This window comes from Natrix helvetica (assembly GCF_964273705.1).
Source record: "Natrix helvetica genome assembly, chromosome: 9".
Lineage (NCBI taxonomy): Eukaryota > Metazoa > Chordata > Lepidosauria > Squamata > Natricidae > Natrix > Natrix helvetica.
Genome location: NC_138560.1, coordinates 4,220,482 through 4,248,463, shown reverse-complemented (window position 1 = coordinate 4,248,463; position 27,982 = coordinate 4,220,482). Strand labels below are relative to the sequence as shown.

The following is a 27,982-nucleotide window of genomic DNA, read 5'->3' as shown; positions in this document are numbered from 1 at the left end:
CCCCCGCCCCCGCCGTCTTGTCTCAGCCCCCCCAGGACAGAGGATACGTCACTCAAAATCAAACCAGCTTTTATTTACAAAAATAGTTATCGTGCTTAGCCCCAGAAGCAAGCTGAAAACCGCAGCTTTTCTGAGAGGTTCCCATGTTCCCGAGACCTTCCCTCCCCCTTTGGTTTATAATAATAGCAGTGCTCCTCCCGCCCCCCCCCCCCGAAGGCAACCCGGTGAGGTGGATAGAAAAGAGAATTGTGAGAACGGGTGGGGGGAAAAATTCAGTGCAATGCAAAGTATTCCGCTCGAAACATGGCTGGCATCCAAGGGGCGAGGGTGACGAGGCAAGGCAGTGAGTGTGAATTCTTTTTGTGCAAATGAGCGGAAGACTCAAAAGTGTTTGGAGAGTTGACTCAGCTGGCCTGGATGGGCCAAGCACCATCCATCCTCTCTCTCTCTGTGTTGTGCTTCTGGTGGCTAGGAATGGAGTCATAGGATTTGATAGAAAGTCACACAACACACCCACCCACTCCACCCCTAAAAATCTTTACCTAATACTGAGATCAAAAAAGTGTGTGTGTGTGGGGGGGGGAAAGGTAAGGGTGTGCGCCAAGGTGAGTTGCAAAGAGGGAGGCCGAGAATATTTTGCAACAACAAAGAGAAATCGGCTGTAGAGTTTTACGCAGCTTTTTTTTTTTTTGCCTTTTTAAAAAAATCCTAACGGGTATAAAAGCGTCCTTCCGGGAGACGAAAAGAACGGGAGACGTCGGGACAAACGGCCGCCCCACGTTGGGTTAGCTGTGGAGTCAGGCAGCAAGATCGATTCCCCCGCGAGAGAGGTTTTCGGAGGAATCCCATCCAAAGTGCGAAGGGAAAAAAAACAAAACAGAGCACCACTGCAAATCACACGCCTTGTCGAGACACAAGGTCTAGTGGGGTGGTTGGGGGGATTAGGACGGGGGCTCAGGCCCCCACCCCTCTGCCCGAGGTGCCACTTGAAGGGCCAGAATCCTGGCCGGGAATGATAGCGGCTGTCGGAGGGCTGCTGGCTTTGTTTTGCTGGTCCAAGGAACGGTCCCCAGTTTGGGGTTCTGGAGTTTTGCTGGTGGGTTGAGCCTCCTCATTGGGCCTAGCGGTCCGGCTCTCAGCCGCTGGATTGTGCAACGGTTTGTGATGAGGGAGGACTCCGTTCTCCTGGATGGGAGCGGGGTCGGCGTTCACAGCCACGGCCGGAGAAGTTCGCTCCAGTTTGCGATGTTTCGGGAGGGCGGCTGGGGGCGGTGGAGGGGCAGCGTCGGAAGGGACCAGAATGCTCCGGATGATATCGGTGCAGACAGCCGACGCCTGGCGGGTCTCGCGGCACAACTGGGACAGGCTGAGAAAGCCATGGGGCAAATCTTGCACCACTCGCAGGGTGACCGTCTGACCGAGGGCCCGCAACCTCTGGGCAAACATCACGGAGTCGTCCAACATGGGATCCAGAGCACATGCCTAAGGAGGAGAGATGGTCGGAGCCTGTAAATCCTAGGAATCGGGAAATCCATGCGCTCCTAACCTCACATACCCACAGGGCCAGTTTGGTCTAATGGTTAAGGCAACAGGCTTGAAACCGAGTGATGGTGAGTTCTAGTCACAAAAGCCAGCTCAGTGACTTTGGGCCAATCAGCAGGAGACTGAGAGTTCTAGTCCCACATTAGGCATAAACGCCAGTTGGGTAACTTTGGGCCAATCAGTAGGAGACTTAGAGTTCTAGTCCCGCCTTAGGCATAAACGCCAGTTGGGTAACTTTGGGCCAATCAGCCGAAGACAGAGTTCTAGTCCCGCATTAGGCATAAACGCCAGTTGGGTAACTTTGGGCCAATCAGCAGGAGACTGAGAGTTCTAGTCCTGCCTTAGGCTTAAATGCCAGTTGGGTAACTTTGGGCCAATCAGCAGGAGAGTGAGAGTTCTAGTCCCGCCTTAGGCATAAACGCCAGTTGGGTAACTTTGGGCCAATCAGCAGGAGACTGAGAGTTCGAGTCCCGCTTTAGGCATAAAAGTGAGCTGGGTGACCTTGGGCCATTCATTCTCTTTCAGCCCATCCTACCTCACAGGGTTGTTGCTGGGGGGAAAATAGGAGGAGGAAGGTAGATTAGATATGTTCACGGTCTTGAGTTCTTATAAAAACAACCAAGGTGAGATATATAAATAAGGAAACAAATGAATCAAAATAAAATAAATAACATGGTGTGATTAACCATTTCTAGGGCATTTCATCCGGGTTAGGGTTAAAGTTAAGGGTTACGGGGTCAGGGTAGGCTTTGTGCGAGCCTGCTCCCCAACTCATGCATCTACTCAACCCCACTCCCACCCCTCCCCTCCCTGCAGCCGCACAGGCCTGCTCACCACGATATGAATCGGAGGGAGTCCCTTCAACATTTCATCCGGGGCCAACAGCGGCGACATGAAGGGGTTCTTGACGATGGGCGACAGCTCCAGAGGGAGGCTGGCGGCAGGCTGGCTAGTGCGTAGCGGCTGGAAGCCGTCGGGAAACATCAGGCCCCGGGGATTGCTGGAGGAGAAGGCCTCTTGGTCCTGGTCGGAGAAGAAGAAGGTGGGCTGATCTTCGGGGTCTGGAGTGGTAGCGCATGAGTCTCGCTGGACATCGGAAGACCCCAAGAAATTTTGACACGTCTGGCTCTTCTTCCGGGCATCTTTGTGGCTGGCAAACGGCTTGGACTTCAGGCTCGTCTCAGAGGCACTTTTCCTCAAGGCTTCTGCACAGAACAACAGAGTAACAGAGTTGTTGGAAAGGGACCTTGGAGTATCCCAAGGTCAAGTGATTTGCAACCTTCCCGGCTGTTTCGCATGAGTAAAGTCAATGTAGGAAGCAAGATTTCATTTATAACCCCCACTGAGCAAAAATTTCCATTCTTAAGGAAGGCGATTCAGGGAATTTTGACGCATTTTACGTCGTTTTTGGCTGTTAAGTAAGACACAGCCGTTCTTAAGTGAATCCGGCTTCCCCGCTGAATTGGCTCGTCAGGCGGTCACAAAAGGGGATCACCCAGTGACCCCCCCCAGTGACCATCACAAATACACGGCGATTGCCAAGTGCCTAAATTTTGATCACACGTGACCCCCCCCCCCCAGAATGCTACGACTATAAGTATGAAAAACCAGTCACAAGACGCTTTTTAATGATGTTGGTCGCTAAATGAACAACTGTAAGTCGAGCAGCCCGTGCAGTTACAAAGCCCTGTGTTTTAAAAGCAACAGCGCCTGATTTGGGCTAGAGAAAACGACAGTTCCTACCAAGTGCTGGAATTACCGTATTTTTCAGAGTATAAGACGCACCTTTTCCCCCTCAAAAAACAGGCTGAAAATCTGGGTGTGTCTTATACACTGAAGACAGCATTTTTTGCCTCCTGAAACCCCGCCCCCTTCACCAAAATGGCCGTGCAGAGCCTATAGGAGGCTTCCAGAGAGCTCCTGGGAGCTGGGGAAGGCAGAAATGAGTGAAAAGCGGGCCGTTTTTTGCTCAAATCCCCCCCCCCCAGCCCCCAAGAGTACTCTATAAGCCTCCTAGGGGCTATGCATGCAATTTTTTTTTGACAAAAAACGGGCTGTTCTTTGCTCGTTTTTTGGGGGGTGCACTCTGCAAGCTCCCTAAAGGCTATTCATGCCATTTTTGGGGGGGGGAAATGGGCCCGTTTTTGCAAAAAAACGGGCTGTTTTGGGGAGATTTGCAGAGTACAAAAACTTTTTAAAAAAAATTTGCTTCTTTCAAACCTTGGTGCGTCTTATACTCTGAAAAATACGGTAGTAAGGAGTTTGGGAGCATCGACACCAGGTGGCCACAGGACGCCATACGGAGCCCGGGTGGTTCTCAGAGCTAGTGGCACGTCTACTGCAGGGAAGGTGAAGAAGAGGAAGGCAGGAGCAGATGAAGCAGGGAAGCTGGCAGCCTGGAGTCTGGGGGTTAAGGCCCCTCTTACCATTTCCTGCACCCGCCCTATTGTGCTTGCCTGTCTTGTCCATCAAAGAGCCAACCAAGGCGGACGCACCCAAGCGCAAGTCTCGGAAGAGGAGGGCCGTGTTGCGGCACATCATGTTCATGGGGTCCAGCTTCTCCAAGCTCAAGTCGTCAGCCTGCTCGGACTCCATCCCTTCGGGTTGAGAGAGAAAAAATGAGGAAGGGGAAGTGTTTGGGTCAGCGGTGGATTCCGGATCGCAGTGCAACCGGTACGGTGCAACGGGGCCCGGCACCCACCACATGAACGTGCTCAGCATGCGCGCACACGCACGCAGATGTGTTCTTACCCCCTGCAACGCTCTGCGACGCCTCCACGATGCTCCAGCTGCTCGGCGGAGTGTCGTGCAAGCGCCGTACGCTCCATGCGTGGAAGCGCCAAAGAGCTCAAATACAGATAAGGAGGGAGGGAGGGCCCTCCGGAGCACCGTACTGCAACGGTACCTGGTGCTCCCGGCAGGCACCGGTACGCCTGTGCCGAGGTGTACCGGCTTGCAACCCACCACTGGTTTGGATTTAAGAGTGTCCAACCTTGGCCACTTTAAGACAGGTGGACTTCAACTCCCAGAATTCCCCAGCCAAGGTCGGACATCCTGGCTTGGGGTCCTGATCGCAGAGACAGAGGTCCCATCTCATTGACCCACTGGCTGGGTGGCACTTTCTGAAATCACCGGTGAAATGGTTCAACCGCAGGCTTTGTTTATTTATTGGGTACAGTTTATGGGCGCCCAAAAAATCCTGCGTGGCTTGTAATGAAAACAAAAATTAAAAACAAAACAAAAAAGGAATCTCAAGTCGCCCTAAAGCAGGAGTATCCAACATGTTGCCCGGGGGAGTTCTGGGAGTTGAAATCCACAGATCTTAAAAGTGGCCAAGGTTGAAGAGCCCTCGTGTGGCATTCGTGCCATAGGTTCACCTTCACAGATCTATGGGATCCAAAGTGCCGTCACTTTCACCAACCTTACAAACCGAGGAGGAACTTTTGAAGACCGACTGACCATAACCGGGTTGTAAAGAGATTTAAATGCAATAGCTGGAACAATGGAGTATTGTGCAGTGAGCCAGAACACACAGTTGTGATTGATTGATGATTGATTGATTGGAGAGTGCTGGCTACTGCATGAAGCAATCTGCGCTGCGATTGGTTACTGTGGGCATAAAGGTTCCCCCCCCTTTTTTTCTTCTGTATGTTTTGTGATTTACCTCACAATGCTCCTGTTTGCCTGACTATAAATACAGATAGCAATAGCACTTAGACTTATATAACGCTTTACGGCCCTCTCTCAGTGGTTTACAGAGTCAGCTTCTTGCCCCCAACTATCTGGGTCCTCATTTTACCCACCTCGGAAGGACGGAAGGCTGAGTGAAACTTGAGCCGGTGAGATTTGAACTGCCGAACTGCAGCTAGCAGTCAGCTGAAGTAGCTGCAGTGCTGCACTCTAACCACTGCGCCACCTTGGCTCTCGGATGTTAAACATATTTATTTACCATGTTTTCCAGAGTATAAGACACACCTTTTTCCCTCAAAAAAGAGGCTGAAAATCTGAGTGTCTTATACACTGAATACAGAACATTTTGTCTCCCGAAACCCCGCCCCCTTCACCAAAATCGCCGTGCATAACTTTTAGGAGGCTTTCAGAGTGCTCCTGGGGGCTGGGGAGGGCAGAAATGAGCAAAAAATGGGCCGTTTTTTTGCTCAATTTTGCTCCCCCCCAGCCCCCAGGATCACTCTATAAGCCTCCTAAAGGCTATTCATGCCCCTTTTTCGAAAAAAAACTGGGCCCATTTTCACGAAAAACGGGTCGTTTTGGGGAGGTTTGTAGAGTGCAAAAACTTTTTTTAAAAAAAACTTGCCTCTTCAAAACCTTGGTGCGTCTTATACTCCAGTGCGTCTTATACTCTGAAAACTATGGTATATAAAACTACAGGTTTGTGTCAGGGTCTCTGACTCCATATGGACACCTGTTGAGCAATTCCCTGATACAGGCCCTCTGCCATAAAGGGTTTTACAGGTGACAGCCAGCATCCTGAACTGCACCTGGAAGGCAACTTTGAAATAAAGCTCGTCCTACGTCATGGGTCCAATCCTTCCTAAACTCCTCCAGTTCCGACACGGATGCCTGGGGGTTTTCAGTCGCCTGCCTTACCTTCAACCCTTCTTGTCCCACCTCCCTCAATGTGGGAGCCCTTCCTCCCCATTTTCCAGCAAGATCCCTCACCTGCGTAGGCACTGAGGCATTTACACAAGACGCTGAGAGGCAGGAGCGGGTCCAGCAGTGTGAGAAGGCGCGAGGGCGAGGCGGTGACCTCCAAGAGGGTGACGGGGTAGGCGGCCATGATCCCATCCGGCAACTTGATCCCAAAAGCAGCTGCGCGCATGGAGACGGTGATGCAGAGATTGCCGCCGGCGCTGTCCCCCGCAAGGCATACTGTTTGTGCTGTGGAACCTGGAATGGAGAAGAAGAGGAGTCAGGGACGGTGGCGACGAAGAGAGAGAGAGAAGCAGAGAGACCAAATTATGGATTAACACAGTTGGAAGGGACCTTGCAGGTCATCTAGTCCAACCCCCCACCCAAGCAGGAGACCCTGACAGATGGCAGTCCAGTCTTTTCTTGAAAGCCTCCAGTGATGAAGCTCCCACAACGTTTGAGGGCAAGCTCTTCAATTGATTGTTCTCACTGTTAGAAAATGTCTCCTTATTTCCAGGTTGAATCTCTCCTTGATCAGTTTCCATCCATTATTCCTTGTCTGGCCTTCAGGTGTTTTGGAGAACAGCTGGACCCCCTCCTCTCTGTGGAAGACTGCTATCATGTCTCCCCTGGACCTTCTCTTCACTACACTAGCCATGCCCAGTTCCCGCACCCGTTCATCATATGTTTAACGGTTTGCGGTCTGCAGGTGTGATTATCAAAACCAAAATGGCGGCCGTGATGTTGTATTTCCAACTGTTGCTCTCTGCGGCTGTAATCTCCCCAGATGTTTCGAGGGTAACACCTGAACTGTCTGATGAATCTTAAGATTGGAGTACCTGTTAGGGATGTAACCCTAGGCTAGGTTTGGCAATGTATATTAAGCTATGATTATGTTACTGTTACTTTAAATGCTTAAGAGATATAATTGGTTTGTTACCTCAAGCAGCTATAAGAGGGAGCCAGAATGGCTGTTAGCTCTCTGTTTTGTTAGATGCTGATCGTGGATACTGCTCGTGAGTTACTGAGTCTTGCTACTGTTAGCTACTTTGTGTGTTAAACTGATAATATTTAGATAACTGAATTACTGAACCGTTTATGACTTGGACTGTTAACTGGACTCTGAATATCTCTATATTTCTACATAGTAAACTACTATATTTTTATACTATTCAGTGTCTCTGTATGCTGGTTTGTGCGTGTTCTTCCATATCACTCTCATTACGCTTCTCTGCATACTCGCTCTCCTAACGGGCAGCTTAATTACTTAACAGTACCCGCACACATGCACAAAATTAAGAAAAATTCTCTCAGGGTCTCCCTTGGGGGAAAAAAACGGCAACATTCACAATCCCCCTACCCTTTTTTTAGATGTCCCCCAGGCTCACCTACTTTTTATTACTGCCTTATAGATGGCCAAGCTAGGAACTGATTCCCAAAAGAAACAGACTTTGTATGGACAAATCTAATGAAATGCGAGATTCATTTCTACAAAATACAGTAAGTTAAAGAAACATATAACTATGAAATGCATTAGAAATACAGGCGTTCTTGAATAATATTTGCATCAGGTGAAAGTATATCTAGAACATACCGTATTTTTGGGAGTATAAGATGCACCTCTCCCCACCCTAAAAGAGCGTGGAAATGTTGGTGCGTCTTATACACCGAATAAAGCCATTTCTGGGCTCCCAAAGCCCCACCTCCACATTCCATTTGTGTGGAAAATGGGCACATTTTACCAAAATGGGGGCATTTTTGCCTTCCCTCACCCCCCCAGAAGCACTCTGCAGGCTTCAGCAGGGATGGGGAAAATCCCTTCATTTTGGTGAAAAACGTGGGCATTTTTGCCTTCCCACAGCCCTGCTGAAGCCTGCAGAGTGTTTCTGAGGGGCGGGGGAAGGCAAAAACCTTTTTTTCTTACTTACCTCTTGGAAATCTTGGTGCATCTTATACACTGGTGCGTCTTATAGTCCGAAATATATGGTATATGCTTTTTCTCTGCCCTAATTATTGCTATGATTTGTTGCACAGACAGCCGGCATGGAGGGAGGGGACGCTCCCAATTCCTTACCCAAGAGGTGGCAGTTTTTAAGGGCCCAGCAGTAGGCAAAGAAGCATTCTTCTAACGCTCGTGGGAATGGAGCCTCGGGCGAGAGCGAGTAGTCGATTGAAAGAATAGGGGCCCCCAACTCCTGAGCCCACGATTTCAGGTAAGGCTCGTGCGACTTGGACGTCTGGGCTACGAAACCCCCTCCGTGAAAATGCACCATGAGGTAAGGGGAACGGGGCAGGATCTTGGATTTCCAGGGCAGCTCCAGGGCCAGCGTTCCTTCCGGTCGCATCAACTTGATCAATTCCTCACTATCCTAAAGAGAAGAAAGAGATCGCTGAAAGTCCTCACTGTTAGGAAGTCTCTCCTTAATTCCAGGGTGCTTCTCTCCTTGATTAAGTTTTCATCCATTGCTTCTTCAGGTGTTTCGGAAAATAAATTGACCTCCCTCTTCTTTGTGGCCCCCTCAAATACTGGAACACTGCTATCATGTCACCCCTTTGCAAAGAAAGATACTTATCCAGAAGGAAACCTTTGATTCTAAGCAAAGACTTTCCAAACTTTAAGACCCATGGACTTCAACTATCAGAATTCCTCAGCCGAATTGAAATTCACAAATCTTGAAGTTGCCAAATTTGGAAATCCCTGTTCTAAGCCATCTCCTTCCTTGGGCACAAGGTTGCCTTGTTTGCCAAAGCAATAGCAATAGCACTTAGACTTATATACCGCTTTACAGCCCTCTCTGAGCTGTTTACCGACCTCGGAAGGACGAAAGGCTGAGTCAACTTTCAGCCTGGTGAGAATCGAACTGCCAAATTGCAGAAAGCAGAAGTGGCCTGCATTACTCTAACCCAGGGGTGTCCAAACTTGGGAACTTTAAGACTGGCTGGCTGGGGAATTCTGGGAGTTGAAGTCCACAAGTCTTAAAGTTCCCAAGTTTGGACACCCCTGCTCTAACCACTGCCCGACCGAGGTTCAAAACTCAAAAATAGGTTTTGCTTTCAGCAACAGGCAGGGATGGTCCCCAAATTGCTATGCTTGGAATATGCTGGACCATCTGAGGGCGACCAGAGCCATCCCTTCACACCTGTCCATACCTGTCCTTCACGTAACTCATGGGAAATGAGCCTCATCTGGACAGCTCCTGGCCCAGTGTGGGCCACCGGAGGTGTGATGGTGACAGTCAGTTTGGGGTTAGAAACCAGAGGCAGCTCGAAGGAATGGGGTGGGACCAGTAAGGCTCGGGACAGCCGGACCTGAGAGGAAGCCATGCTGGCCAGCGACTGCAATGAGAGGAAAGGATAAAACAGAGATTAAAAACTGATCTGTCCTCAAATAGAATAGAATAGAATAACAGAGTTGGGAGGGACATTGGAGGTCTTCTAGTCCAACCCCCTACTTAGGCAGGAAACCCTACACCACTTCAGACAAAGGGTTATCCAGCAAATGTCCAGTGTTGGAGCATTCACAACTTCTGGAGGGCAAGTTGTTCCATTGATTAATTGTTCCGTCAAGAAATGTATCCTTAGTTCTAAGTTGCTTCTCTCCTTGATTAGTTTCCACCCATTGCTTCTTGTTCTACCCTCAGGTGTTTTGGAGAATAGGTTGACTCCCTCTTCTTTGTGGCAACCCCTGAGATATTGGAACAATGCTATCATGTCTCCCCTAGTCCTTCTTTTCATTAAATTAGACATACCCAGTTCCTGCAACCGTTCTTCACATGTTTTAGCCTCCAGTCCCCTAAACCTCTTTGTTGCTCTTCTCTGCACTCTTTCTAGAGCCTCAACATCTTTTTTACATCGTGGCGACCAAAACTGGATGCAAATATTCCAAGTGCGGCCTTACTAAGGCCTTATAAAGTGGTATCAACACTTCATGTGATCTTGATTCTATCCCTCTGTTTATGTAGCCTAGGACCATGTTGGCTTTTTTGGCAGCTGTTGCACGTTGGATAGCCAATATCTTTCCCTAAGGCAGTGTTCCTCAACCTTGGCAACATGAAGTCCTGTGGACTTCAACTCCCAGAATTCCCTGGCCAGCTGGGGGATTCTGGGAGTTGAAGTCCACAGGACTTCAAGTCGCCAAGGATGAGGAACACTGCCTTAGGGATTCAATGCACAGAACTTGTTTAGGAACAAGGGACTAGATTAGGTCTCCTTCAGTTATCTCCTGCCTTTCCTTTTGTCTGTCCATGAGGAGCCTTGTTTGACCTGAGACTTGCAGGTAGTCCTCGACTTACGGCGGTTCATTTAGTGACCGTTCAAAGTTACAACGGCACTGAAAAAGGTGACTTAGGACCATTTTTCACACCTGCGACAGCATCCCCATGGTCACGTGATCAAAATCCAGACATTTGGCAACTGGTTCGTATTTATGACGGTTGCGGTGTCCTGGGGGTCATGCGATCCCCTTTTGCGACCTTTTGACAACCAAAGGAAATGGGGATGCCAGGTTCACTTAACAACCGTGTTCCTAACTTAACAACCGTAGTGATTCACTTAACAAGGAGGGTCATAAAATGGGGGCAAAACTCACAACCAATGTCTCACATAGCAGCAGAAATATTGTAGTTGTAAGTCGAGGAGTACCTGTATAGTAAAAGTTATAGTAATCATAACATAAGCAATATGTCATTTTTTATTTATCCTTATGAAGCTCTTTCAGATCTGCTCTTTTTTCCAGTTTACCTTTTTTAATTTTTTTCCCAAGAAAATATTTATAGTTGCTACTCACCGCCAGCAACTCTGTCTCGGTGAGGTTCCAAAATCTCTTCCAGAAATGTACATCCAAGTTTTGAGTAATGCGCTCAAACTCCGATCCTCGAAGTTCAGGGTCAATGGCAAATTTCCCACTCATGAAAAGAGAGCCAGCAGCCACTCCTACACAAAGGAAGGGAGGGAGGGAGGAAGAGTCAGGGAGGGAAGGAAGGAAGGGAAAGAAAGAAAGAGGTGGGTGGATGGAAGGAGATTAGAGGGAGGGAAGAAGAGATAGATATACAGAGGAAGGAAGGGAGGGAAGGGAGGAAGAAAAGAAGGAAGGAAAAAGAAGAGGTGGATGGATGGAAGGAAGGAGTACAAGATTAGAGGGAGGGAGGAAGAGATATAGAGACAGAGAAAAGGAAGGAAAGAAGGGAAAGAAAGAGATGGGCGGATGGAAGGAAGAACAAGATTAGAGGGGGGAGGAAGAGATAGATAGTGAGAGAGAGAAATGGAAGGAAGGGAGGAAGAGAAAGGAAGAGATTGATGGATGGGTGAATGAAAGGAAGGAGATTAGAGGGAGGGAAGAAGAAATAGATATAGAGACAGAGAAATGGAAGGGAAGGGAGGGAAGGGAGGAAGGAAGGGAAAGGAAGACATGGACGGATGGATGGATGGATGGATGGATGGAAGGAAAGAAGGAGATTAGAAGGAGGGAAGAAGAAATAGATATAGAGAAATTGAAGGGTTAGGGTTTACTGTCTATTTTCGGCTGCGACACCCTCCTGCAACACTCGGCCAGTGAAAATGGGATCCCAATCCCTGTTTTCGGCTGCAAAGGCCTCCTGCAATCCTCTGCCAGCAGGAATGGGTTCCTGAGCTCTGTTTCGGCTGCGACACCCTCCTGCAACACTCTGCCAGTGAAAATGGAGCTTGGGAGGGTTGCTCACCGCTCCATTTTTGCTGGAAGAGGCACCGCAGGCTGGTCCTTCACTGTTTCCAGGGTACCCCCATGGGCCAGATCCAGCCCCCGGCCCTTGAGTCTGACATCCCTGATGTAGGATGTACTTGAGTCTTGATACTCACCGATGCTGGAGGTGTTACGTTTGTAATTCTCCCCAAAGGAGACCAGGCTGATAGCGATGGTCTGCAGGAAGGGCCGGATCGAAGGAGCAAACTGCAAAGGTCAAGAATCAACATGAGAAGTGGCAAGCAATCCTGATGGTTTTTTTTTTTCTTTTTCCTCGTGACATTGAAACCCTGCCTGCCATTTCAACCCTGGCTCCGGAACTGAATTTACGGATTACTGAAATTTATTTTACGTATTTGTGTCAGAAGCATCACAATTCAAATAAGGCCTATTACAGGACATACAACTTAAAACACAAAATGCAAGAATAGAATAGAGAATAGAATAAGATTAGAATAGAGACTAGAATAGAATTAGAATAGAAAATAGAATAGAATAGAATGGAATGGAATAGAATGATACGGAATTTAGAATGGCATGGAATTTAGAATGGCATGGAATTTAGAATGGCATGGAATTTAGAATGGCATGGAATTTAGAATGGCATGGAATTTAGAATGGCATGGAATTTAGAATGGCATAGAATTTAGAATGGCATAGAATAAAATAGAATTGTTGATTGGCCAATTGTGATTAGACACACAAGGAATTTGTCTTCGGTGCACAAGCGCTCATTGTACATAAAAGTTATAAGGGATAATTAAACCATGATCATTCATCACAAATCATAAGATACAACACTTAATGATGGAATGGAATGGAATAGAATAGAATTTAGAATGGAATGGAATTTAGAATGGCATGGCATAGCATAGCATGGAATTCTTGATTGGCCAAGTGTGATTGGACACACAAGGAATATGTCTTCAGTGCATCGTACATAAAAGTTATAAGGGATAAATAAACCACGATCACGGTCATCACAAAAATATGTTCATCATAAATCATAAGATACAACACTTAGGGATGGAATCAACACAAATGATACTAGGAAGCTACGCTAAATAAAACAATATAAACTGTAAAGATACCAGCCTACAAAGTTATAGTCATAAGGAGAAAAGGAGATAGGCAATAGGAAGGATGAGAAGAAGAATAGTAATACAGTCTTAGTAAATAATTTGACAACGTTGCGGGAATTAATTGTTTAGCAGAGTGATAGCATAAGGGGAAAATCTGTCCTTGTGTCTAGTTGTTCTGGTGTGCAGTGCCCTATAGCCTCGTTTTGAGGACAGGAGTTGAAACCATTTATGTCCAGGATGTGAGATATTTTCACAGCCCTCTTTTTGACTCAGGCAGTGTAAAGATCCTCCATGGAAGGCCAGTTGGTAGAAATTCTGCAGTTCTGATTCTCCTCTAAAGTCCGTGTCTGCCTTGTTGGGTTGCAGAGCCAAACCACAGACAGTGACGGAGGGGCCGATGACCGACTCAACCATTCCTCTGTAAAACAGAATCAGCAGCTCTTGGGGGCAGTTTGAGCTTTTGGGAGGTACAAGTGAAATAGATCTTGCCTAGAAACCAGCAAGGTGAATTGCATCCGGTCACGCTGCCATGAGCTCAAGCGTACACGGATCGGGACACAAAGGGCAGGTATGCGTATGTGTGCCACAATCGGCAAAGGGCAGAAGTCACCGGATCTCTGCAGCAAGAGTGACAGGCAAGAGAGCTGGAGACAGGCCGGGGGGGGGGGGGAGGAATGCAGGAGCGCGCCTGACCGCTCAGAGCTGGATGGTCAAGGCTGCAGCTTGTACGGGAAAGTGGAAAAAAAGAATTAAATAGCAAGGTCACCGCTGCAGTCTGATGACAGGGAGGCCGCAGCTATGACAATCAGCTGTGGTTTCACAGGGACCCTTTTAACGAATTCAAGCCGCAACTCGGGTTGCGTCTGTGTGTGTGTGTTGGGAGTGGAAATGAATAGCTGATAGGAAATAACAGGAGTTCCGACGTCTGTAGAGGTGTGTTTCTTAACCTTGGGCCCTTTAAGAGGTCCGGACTTCAACTCCCAGAATTCCCCAGGCTGGGGAATTCTGGGAGTTGAAGTCCGGACCTCTTAAAGGGCCCAAGGTTGAGAAACACTGCTGTAGAATTAAACTTTCAACAATCAGCATTTTCTTCTCTCAAGGGAAAAAAAATAACTTAATGTTGCACGCCGCCCTTTGCATCACTTACGGAGGAGTTGGGCGGCTGTATAAATTTGTTTAATAAATAATAATAAAACAAGCTGACTTCCTCAGGATGTTTCTGGCCCTCCAGGAAACTATTCTGGCAAACTACCTTATTTCCTCAACCAGTCTCGTCTTTGCATGCGTTCCAAAAACAGATCAAAAGAAGCAAACACAAGCTCCTGCCCCTAGGGGGGGAAAAACCCACCTAAAATGACTCATCAGCAGGGAAACAAAGTCCAATTTCTTACAAAAAAAATCCAGCTGGGGGTGAGACCAAAGAGTTTAAAAGAATAGACAGCTGGAAGAGACCTTGGAGGTCTTCTAGTCCCACCCCCTGCTCAAGCAAAGGACCCGATATAATTTGAGACAAGTGGCTGCCCAGTCTCTTCTTAAAAAAAAAAAACCAGTGATGGAACCAGTTGTGATGCCACAACTTCTAGTGGCAAGCTGTTCCACTGGTTAATAGTTCTCACTTTTAGGAAGTTTCTCCTTAATTCCAAATAATGGTGAGTTCTAAAACCAGCTGGGGGGGGGGTCTTTGGGCCTCCCTCCCTCAGCCCAGCCCACCTCACAGGATTGTTATTGTGGGGAAAATAGGAGGAGGAAGATGCGTTGGATATGTTCCCCCACCTTGAGTTATTTGTAAAAATAACAAAAAGCGGGATGCAAACAAATAAACAAACACATGCATGCATATACATGAAAATCCTATTAAATATATAGAATATATAGAATAATAGAGTTAGAAGGGATCTTGGAGGTCTTCTAGTCCAACCCCCTGCTTAGGCAGGAAACCCTACACTACTTCATACAAATGGTTACCCAATCTCTTCCTAAAAACTTCCAGTTTTTTTAAATAGATAACGGTCCCCCCCCCGCACATCTGTGCTAGTCGTTCCCGACTCTAGGGGGCGGTGGTCATCTCTGTTTCAAAACCAAAGAGCCAGTGCTGTCCGAAGACGTCTCCGTGGTCATGTGGCTGGCATGACTAAACGCTGAAGGCGCACGGAACGTTGTTCCCTTCCCACCAAAGGTGGTCCCTGTTTTTCTACTTGCATTTTTACATGCTTTCGAACTGCTACGTTGGCAGAAGATGGGACAAGTCACGGGAACTCACTCCGTTATGCAGCGCTAGCGATTCGAACCGTCGACCTTTCTGATCGACAAGCTCAGCATATTAGCCTCTGAGCCATCACGTCCCTTTTTAATATGTATGTATGTATGTATGTATGTATGTATGTATGTATGTATGTATGGTGTCACAACCCCTGGTATGCCCAAATATGGGAGGGAGCATACTGCTTCCCTTTTTGGTCTATCGGCTCACCCTAGGAGCCATCCAGGCAGAAAGCCATTTTTTATGTTGCCTTGTTACATTTGTGTTGCATTTGTGCTGATAAACAAATAAAGGGAGACTAGTATAGATCTATTTCAAGTTATTTAGCTCTCATCAGCTAGCCAGTAAGGATATATAATGTAAAATCCTCCGTCTTCCCCCAAACCTGACACCTCCCTCCAGGGTTGTGTATGTGTGTTTCACCTCCTTCAAGATGGCCGCCTTGACAATCCTCACCTGAAAGCCCATGCAGCGCCCGTAAAAACACCCCTTCTGCATCGTGACGTATTCCCGGAGAAACTGTTCCGAGAGGCCTCGATCCTCGTGGTTGAAGAGGTACCCGGGGCGGTTCTGGGTCAGCAGGTGCTGGGCTAGGTAAACCAAGGCTCGGAGTTGAGTCAAGGCCACGCAATAGGCTTCCAGCTCGGAGCAATTGTGATTGGTTCGGAAGAAGATGCTGCGGCGGTTGGTGGCCACGTAACGGCTCTTGTGGATGATGTGAGCCACGCAGCAGCGCACCGTCTGGGCCAGGCTGCGGTAGCCGTTGGCCTGCGTGTGCTCGTCCAGGTCGAAGATATGGTAGATGGTGGAGAAGTGGTCGAGCATCGGCTCGAGGGACCGGGCGTGTTCTCGGATGGTGATGAAGGCGGCCAGGAAACGTTGGCCGGTTTCGGTGGGGACGTTCTGGAAGAAAGCCACGTTATCCTCGGCCAGCGTGAGCAAAGTTTGGAAGAGCGGCCGGGCATCCATGGTGCTGGAATTGGGGGAGCCTGCCAAGGGAGGAAGAGAAAGGAATGAAAAGCGTTCCAGATGAAGAGAGAGGCGAGATTAAGGAGGAGAATTTGGAGGCAGGATGGACGCGGCCCAAACTTCTAACTTTTACTTACATTCTCCCACCTCGGTCTCAGCTAAATACTCCATAAGGACCCCGTGGCTCTGGGATGACTCCTGGCCCTATAAGGGGAGGGGGGCATCGCTTTATTAAAGGTCATCAAAGTTCCATCTCTGCCCCCAACTCTTCTCCTCAATTGTCCACCCCTTTGAGGCTGGACCGAAGGAGACAGGAAGGACGGAGCAAGAGAGGAGCAAGGACATTTGGCCACAGAGAGGAGAGAAAGTTTAGGCTCAGGGGGTTGCAACCTCGACAACTTTTAAGACTTTTGGACTTCAGCAGTTGAAGTCCACAAGTTGCCAAGTTTGGACACCCCTGATTCAGCCCGTAACTCGTAATTCCCTCCTCTCCATCTGTTTAGACTTCTCTGCTTCAACTCTCCACCACAAAAAAAAAAAAAAGAGTACAATTGCCACGAGTTTCCCTCCCGGGGTGGGAGGGAGGCGCAAACCACAACACTCACAATTTTTTGCCAGATTGCCTTTTTCTCTTTCCCCACCAACCCAAGTGGGAGAAAGCCCACCCTGGTTCTTCCTCCCCCAGCCCCGTTCGCAAAGGGAGCAATCAAGAGAGATCCGGTGGGCATCTCTGGCCAGAGTGGAGACCCTTCCCCATTTGGCTAACAAAACTCTCCCTCGTGCAAGGTCGGATGGTCTCACTTCAGGGGGAGGAGAGGGGAGATCCTGCTGCGAGGAGAAGAGGACAACTCACCCGGGTGTCAACTAACCGGCATCCAGCCTTCCTCTCGGACGAAGGGATCGTGTTGCCTTACAATCACTGGCTGACTTAAAAGAGGGCTGGGGAAACTGACTCCGCCTTTGGAGGACGAGAAGGAGGGGTCAGTCCAGGAGAGGGGGTGGGATGGGGTGAGGAAAGCAGAAGGAGCTCCCACCCCCAGGCTTGCTGGGTGAAGGGGTACACAGGCTAAACAAGATGCTTAAATTTAACTCACCACGACAAGGTCTGGGGAGGAAGGAAAACAGGATGGAAGGACGGATCTCTCTCTCTCTCTCTCTCTCTCTCTCTCTCTTTCCTCTGTCTCTTTCTCCCTTTCTCTCTCTCTCTATTTTTTCTCTCTCTTTCTCTTCCCCCCCCCCTCTCTCTCTTTCTTTCTTTCTTTCTTTCTTTCTTTCTTTCTTTCTTTCTTTCTGTCTCTCTCTGTCTCTTTTTTGTCTCTTTCGCTCTCTTTCTTTCTCTCTTTTCTCTCTCTCTCTTCTGTCTCTTTCTCCCTTTCTCTCTCTCTCTCTCTATTTTCTCTCGCTCTTTCTCTTCCCCTTCTTTCTTTCTTTCTTTCTTTCTTTCTTTCTTTCTTTCTTTCTTTCTTTCTTTCTTCTTTCTTTCTTTCTTTCTTTCTTTCGTCTCTGTCTCTCTCTGTCTCCTTTTTGTCTCTCTCTCTCTCTCTCTTTCTTCCTCTTCCTCTTCCTCTTCCTCTCTCTCTCTCTCTCTCTCTCTCTCTCTCTCTCTCTCTCTCCCTCCCTCCCTCCCTCCCTCCCTCCCTCCTCTGGATGAACTTACTTTTTTTCCAGAGAAGATCACCTCCTCCAGAGACAGGAATTCTGGGCTAGCAGATCAACCTTCCTCTGAAATGCCATTTCTGGAATACATTAGGCACCACCAAGCAGGTCTTTAAGGAGAAATCTGGGTACCCAATACGAGGTTGGGGGGGGGGACGGGGACTCAAGGGGAAGGAGAAGTCCCAAAGGTCTTTTTTGAAGAGACAACACTGAGCTGGAGAAGCTTCTTGGGATGAGAAGCAAAATGTCTTCAAAGACAAACCAAGAAAGTCCAGGTGCCTCTTGCAAAAGCCTCTTTGGGATAACCACACCCTGGATGACTGAGAATCGAGAAGATTTGGGGGCAGGAGGTGTGATCAAAGGGGGAGACGGTTTGGAAAAGAAAGCTGAGCAGAATCTGTACAGGTAGTCCTCGACTTATGACCACAACTGAATCCCCACATTTCTGCTGCTAAGTGAGACATTGGTTAAGTGAATGTCGCCTCCTTTTATGACCTTTTGTGCCACCGTTGCTAAGTGAACCACTGAAGATATTCGCTTGTTAAGTGACCCAGGCTTCCCCATTGACTTCGCTTGTCAGAAGGGGGGTGTCACATGATCCTGGGAAACTGCAACTGTCATAAATATGAGTCAATTGCCAAGCACCTGAATTTTGATCGCGAGAGGATGCTACGAAGGTCGTAAGTGTGAAAAAATGACCATGAGTCACTATTTTCATTGTAAGCAAAACATTATACTTGCATTTCGGTAATAAATACAGTTCTCTGGGCTAGAGCTGTTGGGGAATACTGCAGCGGTCGTTAAGTGTGAAAAATGGTCACGAATCACTTTTCTCAGTGCCGTTGTAACTTTGAATGGTCGTAACAATGAATGGTCGTAGGTCGAGGGCTACCTCTACCCATCATTCCCTAAAACAATGCTTAAGGTGATTCTTGGGTTGAAGAATTCTTACCATCAGCAAAACCTCCAAGTCACACAATTTGCAAACGGCTAGCTAGAGTTAGACATTTGCCCCAGATCTCCTGTGCAGAATTCCATTCGAATCCCGTGAAGAACCAGTTCTAAGAAAGGAGGAATTGTGTTCTTTTTCACCACTACACAAACAGGGGCCTTTCTCAACACCTGGCACACTGCCTTGGCTCTTCACCCCCTTATGTCCATGAATCCTGATCAAACGAAGATGAATCCACTTTTTAAGAGGTGGCGCAGTGGTTAGAGTGCGGTACTGCAGACAACTTCTGCTGCCTGCCGGCTGCCTGCAATTTGTCAGTTCAAATCTCACCAGGCTCAAGGTGGACTCAGCCTTCCCTCCTTCCGAGATCGGTAAAATGAGGACCCAGATTGTTGGGGGGGGGGGGGGGGGGGAAGAGGCTGACTCTGTAAACCGCTTAGAGAGGACTGTAAAGTACTGTGAAGCGGTATATAAATCTAAGTGCTAGTGCTATATTAAAGGTAAAGGTTCTCCTCGCACATCTGTGCTAGTCGTTCCCGACTCTAGGGAACGGTGCTCATCTCCGTTTGAAAGCCAAAGAGCCAGCACTGTCTGAAGACGTCTCCGTGGGGTCATGTGGCCGGCATGACTCAACGCCGAAGGCGCACGGAACGCTGTTCCCTTCCCACCAAAGGTGGTGCCTATTTTCCTACTTGCATTTTTACCTGCTTTTGAATTGCTAGGTTGGCAGAAGTTGGGACAAGTCACGGGAGCTCACGCCATTACGCGGTGCTAGTGATTCGAACCGCCGAACCGCCGACCTTCTGATCAACGCGGTGGCTCAGTGACTAAGATGCTGAGCTTGTCGATCAGAAAGGTCAGCCGTTTGGTAGTTGAAATCCACCCATGACCCATCTCAAATCGCCAAGACTGAGAAACACTAGTCTAAGCACACTACGGTCTCACACCCAAACTCAGAGAATGTTTTTGCCTTAAAACAGGCCATTATTTGCGATCTTCTGAAAAAAAAAAACATTCGCTTATGTTTTCTTATCCCACCTTCCCAATTTCTCACGCAGGCCTATAGATCAGCAGCTGGAATGTCAAGGGTTCACTTCCTTCCTTCGGCGTCGCAGTGCGTGTAAACTCTTAAAAACACCCCCAAACACAGCCAGCCTCCCAGGAAGGGGTGCGATTGTGATGTCAGCGGTGTCGACCAATCACCGCCGTGTACAGCCAGGTTCTGTCACACCCTCCCAGGTGACATTCTAACAATTCATGAATGAAAGGGGATGAGCGAACTATCGAATCGTCCTTCTCCACTGAAAGCGGGCGCAGGCAGCAGAGCCGATGGGCAGGTTACAACACCGTCTTGTAACACAAAGCTCCAGAGCACCGATTCCTTCAAGCAAGGGATAGTTACGTAAGCCTTGTGTAACGCAACAGGTGTGTTTTAACCGTAGCACAACCTGTGAAATTCACCTAAGGCGGGTTGTCCTTTTGAGAGGCATACCGACTAATGTCGGGGTATCAAGACCTCATCGCTCTTTTTGATTGCTGTTAATTAGCAGACGCCCCAGAAGGATGCCTTGGCACAACCTGTGTTGTGTGGCGCGAACAAATAAGAGGCCTTATCTACGGAGAAAGTGTTGCATTGCAACACGTCAGCTTCCTCAGCTATGAAAAGCCATGGGTACTGAATTCCCAACGCCAGGAAGGAAGGCATGTAACTAGAGAGCCATTTTGGAGGAGTGGTCAAGGCACCCGGCTAGAAACTGGGAGACAATGAGTTCTAGTCCTGTTTTAGGAATGAAAGCCAGCTGTGTGTGACCTTGGGCCAACCACCCGCAGATGGTGAGTTCTAGTCCTGTCTTGGACATGAAAGCCAGCTGGGTGACTTTGGGCCAACCACCAGGAGACAGTGAGTTCTAGTCCCATTTTAGGCATGAAAGCTAGACAGACTTTGAGTCAATCACCAGAAGACGGTGAATTCTAGTCCTGCCTTAGGCATGAAAGCCCGCTAAGCAGCGGTTCTCAACCTTCCCGATGCCGCGACCCTTTAATACAGTTCCTCATGTTGTGGTGACCCCCAACCATCAAATTGGTGTCTTGGTTCCTAAGACCATCGAGAATATGTGTTTTCCAATGGTCTTAGGCGAACCCTGTGAAAGGGTCGTTCGATCCCCAAAGGGGTCCCGACCCACAGGTTGAGAACCACTGCACTAGAGGGACTTTAAGGCAGTCCCCCATCTCTCGGCCCAATCCACCTCGCAGGGTTGTGGCTGTGGAGAAAAGAAGAGGAGGAGGAGGATGTGCTGGATATATTTGCTGCCTTGAGTCATTTGTAAAGATAATAAAAGGCGGGTTATAAACAAACAATAATCATGAGGCATAGTCTTCCTGGAAGGACGCAACATTACCTTACCAAACAGGACAGCAATGCAGGCTTCTGCCTTCTTCATTCCCACGGCAGCAGGTATATAAGAACCAACATGAAATCCCAAGCGGACATTCCAGCCCGCACGGAGAAACAACAGAACGAAGAGAGTTGGAAGGGACCTTGGGAGGTCTTCTAGTCCAACCCCCCCTTTCTCAAGCAGGAGACCCTCCACAGTTGAAGATCTCTTACTACTGTCCAATCCAGTGTTTCTCAAACTTGGCGACTTTAAGTCCTGTGGACTTCAACTCCCAGAATTCTGGGAGTTGAAGTCCACAGGACTTAAAGTCGCCAAGTTTGAGAAACACTGGTCCAATCTCTACTTCAAAAAAAGCTCCAAGGTTGGAGCACCCCCCCCCAAAAAAAGTCCTGGAAGGCAAGCCGTCGGGCTGAATAATGGTTCTAAGGAACCCCCCCCCCCCAAATTCTGTTCTGAGAAAATTACCCACTGCCCCCGAACTGACACACATCCACGGGGACAAATTCCACCCGTGCCTGGCAGTTCCTTCCCCAGAAGTGGAATTTGGTATGGGGCTGAGTCACTCATTTGGCAGCTGGGAGAAAACAACATCTTGGGGAATTGGGGAAAACTCAGCTGGTGTGTGTGTGTGTGTGTGTGTATGTGGGGGGGGGAGATTAGGGCAGGGGTCGTAAACAACAAGGGGGGGCAGTAGGGGAGAGAGCAAGGAACAGGCTGATATGGAAGAGGTCCCGCAGCTTTGAAGGGGAAGAGAACGGAGTTGGGAAACCGAGGGAGTACAGAAGTGAAGCTAATCCTTCCCCTGTCCTCAAAGCCTGGGACCCTTTGCCCCTTGACCTCCGCTGTCCGAGAAGGGAAGGAAAACAAACAAGGGCAAGACTGGGCAAACAACAGCATACGGCTAGTCCTGGACTTACAACCATTTGTTTACTGACCATTCGAAGTTACAACAGGACGGAAGGCTGACGACCGTTTTTCAGGCTTACAATCAATAAAGGGGAAATTTGCAGCTCCGGGTTGAAATGAGAGGACCTGGATGCTCTTTTGAGCTTGGTGGGTTTCTCGCGGACGTTTTATCACCCAACTAGGTAACGTCACCAGTGCTGGAATGGAGTGGGGTTTGCGGAGAGGAGGAGGAAGAGGAGGAGGAAGACTATAGGGTCCTTTATGCTCTCTGAACTTGATGATTTTCTCACAGACGTTTTATCACCCAACTAGGTAACGTCACCAGTGCTGGAATGGAGTGGGGTTTGTGAGGAGGAGGAGGAGGAGGAGGAGGAGGAGGAGGAGGAGGAGGAGGAGGAGGAGGAGGAGGAGGAGGAGGAGGAGGAGGAGGAGGAAGACAACTATAGAATCCTTTGTGCTCTCTGAACTTGATGCTTTTCTCACAGACGTTTTATCACCCAACTAGGTAACATCATCAGTGCTGAAATGGAGCGGGGTTTGCGGAGAGGAGGAGGAGGAGGTGGTGGTGGTGGAGGAGGAGGAGGAGGAGGAGGAGGAAGAAGAAGAAGACTATAGGGTCCTTTGTGCTCTCTGAACTTGATGTTTTTCTCACAGACGTTTTATCACCCAACTAGGTAACGTCATCAGTGCTGGTATTAGCTTGTTCTAGCACTGATGAGGTTACCTAGTTGGGTGATAAAACATCTGCAAGAACCCAGAGAGCACCAAGGACCCCATACTTACGACCCTGGCAGCATCCCCCTGGCCACCTGATCAAAATCCAGACGCTTGGCAACTGACTCCTATTTATGACGGGTTGCAATGTCGTGTGTGTGTGTCCGTGTGCGTGTCCTCTTCCTGTAACCACCTTTTGTGGCCTTCTGACGGGCAAAATCAACAGAGAAACCAGATCCACTTACGTAACAACCAGGTTGCTAACTTGACAGCCGCTGCGCTTCCCTTCACAACGGCGGCAAGAGAGGGCAAAAACTCACTTCACCCCTGTCTTGCTTAGCAACGGAGACATTGGGCTCAATTGTGGGTCGCAAGTCGAGGACCCCCCCTGTATTTTGGGTCAGGGATCGAGGCGCGGTGTCGGGTCCAGCCAGTCATTCTCTATGCCCCCCCCCCATCCAGGGGAGGGTTGCTGCCGGCATTCGGTGCGCGTGCAATTTTGCACTTGCACAGGTGCCCATAAATAGGCCTGCGCATGCACAGAACATTAAAAAAATGGGGGGGGGGGAAACCCATGTCGCACTGACGGGGGAGTGGCAGGCTTTAGTCGCTGCTGGTTCCAGTTACCCAGACCAGCACACCACAATCAGTTTGGCCGAACTGGTAGGAACCCACCTATGCCCCCATCCCACCCCATCCTGGTTTGTTTACACAAGCCAAAAGAGCATCAGCCTCTCCTATGTCTCAGCCGGTTTTTCTTTCACCGCCGGCTTCAATTAGGAGGCCCCAGATGGCAAAGGAGATGCCCCCGAGGGAAGCTGTGCCAGGCACTTCGCGTACAAACCCTCCTTTGTGGGTTGCCAGCTGGGGCACCAAACTCCACTGCCCCAGGGGCATTCGAAGAAAAACAAGGCGTAGGAAGGGAATACGTAGCAGGCCTGCTCTCCGCTCTTTGAAAACGCAGCAACCTGGGCGAAAACAATAAACCAAACAGAGCAGGTAACATTAGCGGCACCTGCGAGGCATCGCGGCTTATCCGACACACACTTAAGCCGGTTCACAACGCTACAGTGGAGATGGACGCAATGGCAGGAAGCTTTGCAAAGACCCAAGGGGAGGATGGCAGAGGGGAAAAAAAAAAGGGGGGGGGGAATTAAGGCTTGCAACAGCACCTTTGCCAATTTGCCAGGTCAAGTTGAAAATCGAAAACAGAAACACAAACAAAAGTTGCCATCCCTGAAGGGGTGATGACAACAGGAATGACAAGTGAAAAACAAATGCTGAAGGAACTTGGCACCACTTCGGGTTTTCCCCACCCTGTTTTTTTCAGCAATTTTTTTTTTTGTTCCGGGATCGAGTGCTTACAGTTGCTCATATTAAAAAAAAAATGTGGGTTACTGGAGAGCAAGGGTCTGCAGATGTGGCGATTGGAAGACATGGGGGCTTCAACTCCCAGAATTCCCCTGGCAGCCATACTGGGAGTTGAAGTCCCCAAGTCTTAAAGTTGCCAGAGACTCCCTGATATAGAAGAAATTGCTGTTCTGATCCAGACTTCCCGAGAACATGAAGCAGACTCCTTGTCCCGAAAAAAAAAAATCCTTTTATTAATTGACTGTGAATTCTGCTCATTCACATCCAGCAAAGTCTTTCAAGGGAGGATTTACAGTCACAGACCTTCTCTGGCTTGGAGAGCTGCCAGGGTGATATCTGCAAAACTTGGCAAGGAGTCTCGGAGAGTCACGAACCAATTAAGCAAACTAATTGCCTCCTGCAAGCTCCACTCCCCTTTCGCTCCTCTTTTATTTCCTCTGGGAGGGGCCATTCACGTCCACCTGTGGCCTTACTCCCGAGTCGACACTTGTTCTGTAGCTGTTCCCTTTGTCTGGCAACTCTGCGCATTCGCACACTGGGAACAGGCTCCAGCTGTTCCTCTGCCCCACTGATGTCTAACTCTGAAGGCAGTCGATAACTGTCAGACGGCCCTGGCCCCCTCTCTGCCTCCGACACAGAGTCCTCATCAGAGCCTTCCCCAGACTCCAGGACTGGCCCATCTTCCTCCCCAACCTCCTCACTGTCCCAATCTGCTGCCAGTTCTGCTGGCCGCTGGTGGGCCACAACACTCCAGGAAGTTAAGACATCATTGAAATGGAAGGCTTAGAGAGAGAGGCATCTTTCTGAATTTTGACGGAGAGAGAAAAATATACCAGATTATCTCTTATTATGTCGAGGGCAGCAAAGACGTTGAAAAAACCGATTCATTAAATAGCAGTGCGAAGTTACGCTTGGATGGAGTAACAGAGATTGTGCCAATCTTGATGTATTTGCAGTTGGTTGTCCTAAGACAGTAGCAATTTCTCAAGGAACAACAAAATGCTTCACCCTTACACATCAGAAAAAGGACTGACTTCTCTCCCAGCTAATAATGTCATCCGAAAGTGTATGAATTAAGCAGGAGTATCGCTGTCTAATAAGACAAGATTAAAGGAAATTTTGTGGTTACTTGGCCTAGGGATATTTCGGTTATGCAATTGGGTTATTTGTCTGGCTATTATTTCTTGCGCAAGGAGACAGTTTTTCTTGCTCAAAATCAGTTAACAATAGATTGATAGCTTGACGCTAATAAATTTTGTTGATAAACAAACAGAGCACCAACAAGGGATTCAGCAAAAGTTGGAGGAAAGGAAGATGCGAGGTACAAGGGGGGGGGGGGATTTTTAAAAAGGCATTAAGCTTCTTTCCCCTACTCCTTTTCCTTCCCTTAATTTCCTATTTCTATTTTTTTCTTTGTATTTTATATCATGACATCAATACAATGAAATCAATATAATAAACAAAAAAAGAGGAATTCAGTAAAAATTGAAACTCTGGGGCAGTCTCATCCCGCATCCATTTTTGTTCAAAATATTAAGCGCAAGCATGAAGGCATTCAAGATACTGCAATCCTGCAATATTTATGGTGCAATCCTATGTAGGGAAGAGTTCTATTAACTCAGAGCGAGCTTGATCCAACTTAAGCATGCTTACAAAGATCAAAAGTATTCTGGGTGGAAAATTTGAGAAAGCAACTTATCCTCTAAGTAATTTTTAAAAAAACTTTTGGGATGTGTGTTTTTTTAATGTTGTACGCCGCCCTGAGTCCTTTTGGAGAAGGGCGGCATATAAATACAAACAAACAAACAAACAAACAAACAATGCACAACTACTTTGGGAGTTAAACATTTCAGGATTTGAAGGTTTAACTGTAACGATCCTAAGCTTTCCAAAGATGTTTTTTCAAAAATCAAGTGGACTTCCTTGATTCCGCCCCCCCCCCTCTGAAGAATCAAAGAAACTTGTTGAAGGAGAAGCGAAATGTTTTCAAGAAAGTCCAGTTGCCTTTTGGAAAAGAACAGAAAAAAGCACTTTTGGGAAAACCATGACCTGGATGAATGAGGATCTCAACAGACAATCCTAAACCTCAACATCACGTTGTAAAACAATCTGTGGATTTTCAACGATTGTGAAATAAGCACAGAAATCATAGGGAGCTGCCGTAAAAATCACCCCACAATTCTCAGCACATTAAAAAATAAAATCTGACCTCTTTCATGTTTTATAGCCATTGGCCAAACTTTCAAAAGCCTTCAAACTACCCACGTCACTCGATGCAGCCTAAAAGAAAAACTCACTGATTTATACGTAAACTAGCAAGCTATATTTGTGGTGGCCTTCAGGGATCTTTCCATTTAAGTAATTTTGACAGCTATGATCCCACTGCCTTGGTTGGGGCAGCTCCGTCATGATAAAATGTTGGTCCAGTTACACAGCTTCAGTAACTGGCAAGGATGATGGGATCTGTGATCCGAAACATCATAACAGCTCATTGATGTCTGCAAGGAGTAGAAATCCTTCCCTTCCCCAACATCCAGTCAGAGCTGAAGAAGCTTCTTGGTTGAGAAGCGAAACGTCGTCAGAACAAAAAACCAGAAAGTCCAGTTGCCTCTTGAAAAAAAAGCACCTTTGGGACAACCATGACCTGGAGGACTGAGAGTAGACAGCTAGCTGATGTATTACAGGATGAATTTCTCAATCATTTACCGGTACATCAGTGTTTCTCAACTTGGGCCATTTTAAGATGTGCAGACTTCAACGCCCAGAATTCCCCAGCCAAGCTTTTGAGAAAAAAACTGATTTACACTCATTGACTCTGGATTTGCTAAGTGAAACACCTAGAAAGTTATGAACCGAGACTGGTCCACCTTGGAGGAATCATGCTGGGAAAAATGGACTTCCTGAATCAGCAGCCCCGGGACACCTTTATGACCCGTGGACTTCAATTCCCAAAATTCCTGAGCCAGCATGGCTAGCTCAGGAATTCTGGGAGTTGAAGTCCGTAAGTTCCATCCTAGAACCCCTGTTCTAGCCTCTGCTCCTTTCTAGCAAGGCTCAGTGTTGGGGGCCCCAGCTGTCCCCTAGATCCTTTAGATCACATCTCCCAGAATCCCCGCTGCTTGATTTTGCAAGCTGGGGATTATGGGAGCTGTAGTCCCTAAAAGAACACCCACCCACCCCAGAAGATCAGCGCGCATCTTCATTCTTTCTATGCCCACTGTAGGGTCTACCATGATTTTCCTCCCTCCAATTCTCCTTCCCCAAACTTGCTGTCCTAAAGAAGCTCGTCTCCTTCTATCTGCATCACCCCCAGGACCACAATTCCCAGATTCCCCCAGAAAAGTTCCTCGAAGGGCAAAGCGTCGTGCCAGGGTCACTTAAGCGAATAAGCCTGCCCTGATTTCTTTCTCCCATCGTTTGGACGACCACCACCTTCCAAAGTCACTAGTTTCCGTACTTCCTTGAAGGCGGTCTAGCTGTCAAAGTCCACCCCCCTCCCTCGTCAATGGAACCGTCCGATCCGCGGAGCGCGGCTCACAAGGCGGGCCGTCCCATTCCTCTTTGCGGGGGGGGTTGTTATATCTGCTCGCCAGCCCATCCCGCTCCTTCGCCTTCTACTCACCCAATGGGGCTGCCGTCCACTTCTGCCCACAGGTGGCCCTTTTACGGACCGGTTTCCGTCTTAGCCCGAACGTTCGGAAGCGCCACATGACAGTCGCGCACCAATGGGCGGAGGGCGGAGTCGCCGCGGGGGCCCCTTTGGAA

General features: G+C 48.3%; 1 protein-coding gene across 5 annotated transcripts; it reads right to left on the bottom strand.

The window, feature by feature from the left end:
* Nucleotides 1-52: 52 nt before the first annotated feature.
* Nucleotides 53-27,982, bottom strand: LIPE (lipase E, hormone sensitive type). Of its 5 annotated transcripts, XM_081962540.1 has the most exons (11): nucleotides 27,840-27,937; nucleotides 16,360-16,426; nucleotides 15,710-16,242; nucleotides 12,028-12,118; nucleotides 10,979-11,124; nucleotides 9,343-9,528; nucleotides 8,267-8,561; nucleotides 6,223-6,450; nucleotides 3,969-4,139; nucleotides 2,377-2,747; nucleotides 53-1,482 (listed from the first exon to the last, which is right to left on the bottom strand). In XM_081962540.1, exons 2-11 carry the CDS (start codon nucleotides 16,391-16,393, stop codon nucleotides 955-957), a joined length of 2,583 nt encoding a protein of 860 aa, XP_081818666.1. In that variant the 5' UTR covers nucleotides 16,394-16,426; nucleotides 27,840-27,937; the 3' UTR covers nucleotides 53-954. The 5 variants fall into 5 exon arrangements, with proteins under 5 accessions (XP_081818666.1, XP_081818664.1, XP_081818665.1 ...); XM_081962538.1 differs by lacking the exon at nucleotides 16,360-16,426 and having other exon boundaries at nucleotides 27,840-27,982; XM_081962539.1 differs by lacking the exon at nucleotides 16,360-16,426 and having other exon boundaries at nucleotides 3,999-4,139; nucleotides 27,840-27,982.

What these genes read in the sequence shown, in the direction of transcription:
- LIPE (XM_081962538.1), bottom strand. Translation starts at nt 27,927, where the DNA reads ATGTGGCGCTTCCGAACGTTCGGGCTAAGACGGAAACCGGTCCGTAAA. An exon ending in TAAAAACTGCCACCTCTTGG is followed by an intron (nt 6,451 to 8,266) that starts GTAAGGAATTGG and finishes TCTCCATTCCAG; the next exon opens with GTTCCACAGCACAAACAGTA. An exon ending in ATGCCTCAGTGCCTACGCAG is followed by an intron (nt 4,140 to 6,222) that starts GTGAGGGATCTT and finishes CTCAACCCGAAG; the next exon opens with GGATGGAGTCCGAGCAGGCT.